Source organism: Panthera uncia, assembly GCF_023721935.1.
Source record: "Panthera uncia isolate 11264 chromosome A3 unlocalized genomic scaffold, Puncia_PCG_1.0 HiC_scaffold_11, whole genome shotgun sequence".
In the NCBI taxonomy this organism is placed as follows: domain Eukaryota; kingdom Metazoa; phylum Chordata; class Mammalia; order Carnivora; family Felidae; genus Panthera; species Panthera uncia.
This window is the reverse complement of record NW_026057578.1, coordinates 51,195,892-51,203,703: the sequence shown is the minus strand read 5'-3', so window position 1 is coordinate 51,203,703 and position 7,812 is coordinate 51,195,892. Positions and strand designations below refer to the sequence as shown.

Here is a 7,812-nt window from a genome sequence, read left to right as displayed (position 1 = left end):
AAAATTTAAAAAAGAGAGAGAGACATATAAACCAGTTGCAAAGAATGGGTGTTAATATTCTGAATCAAACAATCAAATTCTAAAAGGACTACTTTGGCCAACGTGAACATTAATTGGATATGCAATGATATTAATAATTCTGTTTTTTGTATCATAATAGTATTTGTCTACTTTTTTAAAAAAAGTATTTTACAAATACATTCAAAAATATTATAAATTAAATGATATGCTCCCTGGGATTTATTTCAAAATAATGTAGGAGACTTAAGGATATGGTAAATGTGAGTAAAAGTGAAATAAGACTAGCCATGCATTGTCAATTGTTGAGGATTGATGATGTATATCCAGGAGGGGTTAACCATATATTTGAGAGAGAAAGAGAAAGACAGAGATAAAAGGATGTGGCCATCTCCTAGGCCATGCTACCACAGAGGAACAGAGGCCCCTAATAAACAAAACCATAAACCATAACTTTTGGGCCCTCACTTAAAAGACTTAAATGCAATCAGAATGTCATCAAAAAGTACACAAAATAGGAGAGAGATGAAGGGGACACAACATGAACATGAGCATTTTCAGAAGTATAGTGGAGTGAGGAAAATCATATTTTTAATTTCATCAGACCAAAATTTTATGTTCATAATCAAGACATAATGTTTTTTAAAAGGGAGTATTATTGTTATTATTGCACGTACAAAGAGTTGATAAAGGATATCAGTATTAAAACTTATGGCTAACATCACATTTAATGGTTAAAGACTGAATGCTGCTTCCCTTAGGTCAGATCAAGGCAAGAATGTACACTGGGAACATTCCTTGTGGGATGGGGAAGCACCAACAAACAACCCATTAGTTCCACATAAGGTGTTGTCTCTCACCATCTCTGTTCCTCCATCTTGGCCCTGAGAGAGGCCGTCTCTCTTGCTTCCCACATCAGAAAGGGTTCAAAGCCCCCTTGGACAAAAGCTCCCCTGGGGACCTCCTCACAGCCTTGAGAGCCAAAAAATGCCTGCTTCGGGAGGCCGCATCCTTGGCTCCATCAGCTCCGGAGAGAACTCACAGGGCACCCTGCTGGACGGCATCTGCCTAAGAATCCTCTTGAAAACAGCTATCTGACAGGCATCTGAGGCTTTCCATAAAGAGTAAGGTAACTGATCAGGCGCCTGAGTGGCTCAGTCGGTTAAGGGACCAACTTTGGCTCAGGTCATGATCTCATGGTTTATGAATTCGAGACCTGCCTCAGGCTCTGTGCTGACAGCTCAGAGCCTGGAGCCTGCTTTGGATTCTGTCTCCCTCTCTCTGCTCCTCCCCTGCTTGTGCTCTGTCTCTCAAAAATAAATAAACGTTAAAAAAAAATTTTTTTTTAAAGAGTAAGGTAACTGGCCTTTTGGGGGTACCTGACCCTCAATACAGTACTCCCATCAGCCTAACAGCATTTTAAGGTATGGAAAACGAGGGTCTCAGGGGTGATTTGCCCAATTCTCACATCTACTAAAACATAGCAGTGGCAGGATTCAAACCTACCAGGGTTTGTGACACCCAATACCAGGGTTTGTCCCCCCGCCCACCGGAACGTGCAGAAGCCTCCCCCACCCCGGGTTAGGCCAGGGAGTCGGGCGGAGCTGGCAGTTGGCGGGTCAGGGCGCGCGCAGGGACCCGCCTCCCGGAGGAGAAGCGGAAGCGGAAGCGCCATCAGACGGTAGCCATGGAGACGCGGGGGGTGGCGGGCAGCCACGGAGAAGCGCGACCTTTAACCTGCAGCCGAGGGTACGTCAGAGGCGACAGCAGACGGAAGTGCGGAGTCGGCGGCGGCTGGGCTGTGGGGTTGCGGGGCAGCGGGGCTGCGTGGCCACAGCAGGCCGGCTGCCATGGAGGTAACGCTGCTCGGGCGACCGGACTGGGACCGGGGCCCACCATCTCCCCGCGGGGCCTTCCCGAGCCGCGGTTTGAGACGCGGGGATGGGTGCCGTGTGAGTTCTTGGCAGCCTTCGCTTTGCGCCCCGCAGCCCTGCGCTGCTCCGGTCTCTGCCCCTACTGCCCCAAACTCAGTCCCTAGATTACCTGGCTCCTTAGAGCCAGATTGTATATGATTTGCCACAGCGACAGACCCCCACCTTCCCTAACTCACATAGGAGTTTCCTACACTTGATTCCACGGAGAGGCTTTACCTGTAAAGGTTCCAGCGTTCTATCTGAGATTAGGAGAAGAGTTCTTGATACGTGGGTTTGATTTTGTTTTGCAGGATCCTGTTCAAGATGGGGTGGCTTCACCAGCCACCTCTGGGACCGGGAAATCTAAGGTGAAGAGAATACAGTACTTGACTAGCCAATTCACTGAAGAGTGGAAGGGTGATGAATGGAAAACTTTGGCATGGGTAGGAAGGTGGCCTATTTAAAAGAAACCCTTCCCCAAGGGCTCTTAACCAATCTGTTATCTTTTTTTTTTTTTTTTTTTTTTAAGTTTCATGGTGTGAAAGGAATGGACCTTGTTTACTTCCTGCTCCCGGTTAGCACGGCTGAGAGATTCTGCAATTTTTCAAACATTAATCTATGAGGATTTATATAGTATACTGGAAAGAGCAGTGACATTAAGTAGGAGTCAACGGACTCAATTCTGTAGGTTACTACTACAGTATGAAAAAAAGGTTGAATTAGGTAATTTTTATGGTCTGGTACAACGTTTAACATTCCATGATTCTAAAAAGATAGTGGTTTATTGCTTGCATACTAAGTTTTCAGTACTTCCCTGAACAGTTACTTCATCATTTAAGCTTCATGGTAACCATGAGACAAGTACTTTTGTTATCCCAATTTTACAGATGAGAAAACTGAGCCCAGAGGTTAAGTAATTTCCCTGATTTCTTAAAAAGACTAAATGCACCCTGATTTGTCTTGTTGCTATATTTATGCTTACATATTTTCAGGTAGCCAAAGACATTTCAGCCTTGAATAATTTTACAGCTCCAAGGAACGTTAAGTAGAATTAGTCCCAGTCCCCTAATTTTACAATTAAATCAAAACCCAGAAAGTATCTTAACCTAAACAAGAATTTATGTGAGTAAGAGGATATGTGCTGTTTTTTATATTTCATAGCAGTCCCCTAACTGGTATTTATTGAGTTGAAGTTGCAGTTGCTACTTTTAAAAAATATGGTTTGGTTGACATGAAGATTTATTCAATAGGATGTTTTTAAGAAGATATTATATTTCTTTTTTTGTGGTCTAAAAGGAACATGAGTTATAACAAATTAGTAATATCATTACATCTTTCAGCTGGAAACCTTGCCCAAGGAAGATCTTATCAAGTTTGCCAAGAAGCAGATGATGCTAATACAGAAAGCTAAAGCCCGATGTGCAGGTATTGAGTTGAAAATACTCATCTTTACCACAATCTCATTGAATCATGATTTAAAATACTAGATTTTTAGTTGTATATTGGCTTATTTTGTTTACCAGTGAATCCAATAAAATCTTACTCAGTGTGAAATCTATTATTATTTAACATTCTAACCATTTACCTGTGATTTTTTTTTTTTTACCATTACACATCTCTAAACGGCAGTTATTTTTGAACTATTAAAATAATCTAAATAATAAAATAATAAAAGTCAAGGAAGAGGATCTTAAAGAAAAATTTGGTTAAAATTAAGCATTTTTTTGGATTTGGATTGTATATTGATCTAGATAAATCATTTTTTTCTAGGGTAGTCAGTTGAAATGTCAGAGATAGAAGATTGTGAGCCCAAAGAAGTAAAAAGAGGCCTCAAGTAAAGTAATAAAATATTTCCATTCCTGGAATGTTGAAGTATATTTGTTGAAGTTGATTGATTGCCTGTTCAACTTTATATTCCTAAAGAATGTAGATATTAGTATTCTTTTCAATATGTGCGGTGAGGTCATGAATTTCCAATGACTTAACAAATGTTAATTGCTACAAACCAAGATTTATTTTCTACTAGAAAAGGTCGCATTGTGTTTAGGGAGATTGGGCCAGTTTGTGATAAAGAGAGTAATAAATATATTTGGAAAGGTGTTCTAGGCTCCAGACCTGGACATGGGTTGATGAAATAGGTTAGTATTTATGCTTAATATGAGGTTAATTATTGCTTTAAGATTATACAGTAAGAAGTTATTTACAGCTAAAATACTATAATGTCTCAGATTTGCATCAAAAATATCAAGATAGGTAAGAAAAAAGGAAAAATACAGGTCAGGATGAAACAAGAGTCCATGTAATTATTGCTAAATTAAGGTGATGGGTGTATTAATCATACTATCCTTTCTACTTTTCTTATTTGTCTGGAATTTTCCATAAGAAAAAAGGAAAATAAAAGGTAATATGGGGTGAAATTAGTACTTTCTCAAAATATCTGCTGCTTTATTCTAATTTATAGTGTCTTTTTTTTTTCCTTAAAGAATGTACTTACCACTTTAGACAATAATTATTCTCTTCATTTCTGAACTGGAATTTTTTTAATAATTATTTAGAATTGGAGAAAGAAATTGAGGAATTCAAAACAAAACCTGTTGCTGGAGGAACTGGTGATATTATTAAGGTAATGCAAAAGTTGCAAATATTGCTTTAATTTTTATTTATTTACTTAGAGGAAATGTGTAATAACAAATCAAATTTCCTTTAAAGCTGTCAATGTGCCAGAGCCCTGTCTGGCTTTTGCCTCTGTTTTTCCACTTCCTCTCTGCCCTTGGTTAAGTTTTTTACCTCTCTTTCTGTGTGAAATGAGTGGTACTCTCTTCTCTTTTCCATCGCACACACTCTGTCATTAAGGCGCTGCCTTAATCTCAGCCCTGCTCTTCCCTCTCCCCCTCAGAAAACCCGTGCTCAGGAATTTGATGGTGATTTTTAGGCCAATGGATGCATAAAATGTATAAATAGATATGTATACCTGGATGTGATTACTGACCCACATCTCACAGTTGAATCTCTAGCTGTTTGGGGAAAGATTTAAATATTCACCCATTTCTCTTGTCTTTTCTTTTTGTTTAGCATGGCCAAATCCCTTTTACTGGACAACCAGTGACAGCACTGTTTTTCAGACCTTTTAACTTTAGAGACTCTTCAGTTTTCCTGTTTCCTTTATCCTGTACATGTGTCAGCCACCAGTGATCTCTAGTTCCTTCAGGATAATGCTGCAGTTTATCAGTACACTTTCTCTTCCCTAACCCGGCTCTCTCTTCTCTTTTTGTTTTATATGCTCTTGCCAGATCACAGGGTATTGTTTTTATCTTGTTTATCTGTTGACGAACCTGAATTGCTTATTCTTACTTACAGGCCCCTAATGCTAACTAAATGTACCCTCCCCACCCATTTGGTCTAATCTTTAGAGTTTCTTTTGTTTCTCAAAGCTTTGTAATGTTTTTTTCCATGCTCTTCTAAATTTTCTAAATTTCTAGTAGTCATCTTATTTCTGGTAGTTATCTTCTAGCACATTGGGATACATCTAAAGTTTTATTCAAAGCTGATGTATTTGACTTTCATTTTTAGAAGAGGAATAATCGTATTTTCCATGTCAAAATTTGAAGGTATATGAAGTTATATGCTGCTTCCAAATGCAAGGGGGAGGTGAAATTGTATGTTAAGATAATGAAATTTCTAGTATATGTCACTCTTGTTATTATCTCTTTGCTGGAATCAAGTCTGTATTTCCTAAGAAATAACTGTGCATCTGTGCCTCTAATCTTCAAGATTTTTTATAGCTGTTTTCAGTTAATGACCTGTATATATCCCCTAAAATCAGTGAATGTATTTAGGATTGCCCTGATAATTTACCAATCAGAAGTTTATATTGCAATATTCTATGTAATATGAAAAAGCTAATTTTAAAACTAAAATTGTTTTAACCAAAGTAATCTGTGCACATAATTTACAAATAATGCTAATAACTAAATAACTTATTAAAACACTAATACTTCTAGAAATTATTTCTGTATTTCTAAATAATACAGTTACACTGCTATTCCTTGATTTATCCATTTTAGACATTTAGCTATTAACTTGCTGTTAACAGCATATGAAAATTTTGCTATCTTTCCCAATAACTCCTACTTTCCATTGATCAGATAGATCAGATCATCTTTACTGTTTTTTCCTGGACCCCCCCACCCCACCCCTTCTAAAGCCTTCTGTCCTGCATTAATTTGTTCTGGTTGTTCTCTAGGTCTGCCGCCCAGTTTTCCTGGAAATGGCCTTGTGCCATGATCCTGTGAATTTTTACACTGCTTTTCTGTATTGGCCCCCCATTTGCTAAGTGACATGTTATTCACTTTGGTGGTTAACCTCATCTTCATAGAGTATGCCCTTCTGTAGCATCCTAAGAAGGGATGTATGGGAGGAAAATGTCATCCCATATTTTAAAATGGCTTTATTCTACCTGTATTTGAATAATAGCTATAACTTGATATAGAACTGTAAATTTTCTACATCTGTTGTTTGGTTTGTTTTTATTACTTTATGTAAGTTCAGAAGTAGACAGATATAGGGTGATAGTAGACTAATTTATTTAAGATTTTAACATTTTTATAGATTTTAAACATTTAGGTTTAACTTAATCTGGATTCATGATGAATTGGATTTGTGATTTTCCTGTTTGTAAAGTCTTTCGATATTTGTATCACGTTATGCAAATTTTGTAGAATAACGGAATCTGCTTCTTATTTTGTCTGAACAAGTTCATATGTAATTGGGATAATCTGTTCTTTGAAAATTTGATAGAATTCACCTATAAAACTATTCCTTCTGTTGCCTTAGGTGGACAGTTTTTAAACCACTAGTTTAATTTTTAAATTGTTACAGTATTAGGCTTTTTAATTTTTTTTTCTTGAGTTAATAAAGCTATATTTTTATTCCTTTCATTTCAGTTTTTAATGTTATTGCCAAATAATTGTTCATAATATTCTCTTTAGCTGTTTAATCTCTGATTTATATGTAGATATGTGTCCTTTTTATTTTTATTGTTGTGACTTCTGTCTTCTCTTGATCAGTCTTGGTAGAAGTTTTACTTACTCTTGTTGATCTAGTTTCCATTTCATTTACTTTCTATCCTGTTAAATTTCTGCAGAGAACAAACCCATCTCTGAGGAAGATGGGACAGGGGTGATTTCTTGCCTTTTATTCTCATCCTCCCTATTCAGATTGTCAACCAATCCCCAGTTTTTGAATCCCACACATTATACTTCCCTCAACAATATCTAGGGCCTCCAATTTCTGGACATTTAATTTACTAGAGTATTTGCCAGCTTCTCGTGTGTTTCCCTGTGAAGACCCTGTAAGTTTTACTTTTCTTCCTCTTTCTAATTCAGTTCCTCCTCCATTTTTCAGTTTTTCAAAAATATGGTGAAATTTCCCGTAGTCCTTATTTATTTTCTCCTTTTCTCTTTGTTCTTACGTATAGACCTTTTTAAGTCTTTTATTCTTACTTCAGTGTGGTTTGGATATGGTGAAGAAAAAATTACGCATGTGTTCAATCCACCATTTTTAACCTCTGGCAAACAAATCACCCTGCTCCAAAACAGGCATTGACTGAACGTCTGGATGCTCTTCTTCTGGAAAAAGCAGAGAGTGAGCAACAGTGTCTTTACCTGAAGAAAGAAAATATTAAAATGAAGCAAGAGGTTGAGGTAAGGCAACAATTTAATGTTTGGTTTTTTTATTTTATTTACTATAGTCATGAATTTTAGAGCTAAAATCTTAACAAGCATGTGATTTGATGACTTTAATAATTTACAACAACAAATTAATATCTAAAAAAGAAAAACAACTGAAATCCCCCATCTACATAGAGATAGAACTAGCATTT

General features: G+C 37.1%; 1 protein-coding gene across 4 annotated transcripts in view; it reads left to right on the top strand.

The window, feature by feature from the left end:
* Nucleotides 1-1,734: 1,734 nt before the first annotated feature.
* Nucleotides 1,735-7,812, top strand: part of GCC2 (GRIP and coiled-coil domain containing 2) — a 71,833-nt gene continuing 65,755 nt past the window's right edge. Inside the window, exons 1-5 of one of the 4 annotated variants that reach the window (XM_049650135.1) lie at nt 1,735-1,874; nt 2,243-2,374; nt 3,272-3,356; nt 4,487-4,554; nt 7,529-7,633. In XM_049650135.1, the coding sequence (XP_049506092.1) occupies nt 1,869-1,874; nt 2,243-2,374; nt 3,272-3,356; nt 4,487-4,554; nt 7,529-7,633 (396 nt within the window). In that variant the 5' untranslated portion in view covers nt 1,735-1,868. Of the gene's footprint in view, nt 1,971-2,242; nt 2,375-3,271; nt 3,357-4,486; nt 4,555-7,528; nt 7,634-7,812 lie in introns of those variants that run through there. The other 3 variants (XM_049650136.1, XM_049650134.1, XM_049650138.1) reach the window with 3 other exon arrangements.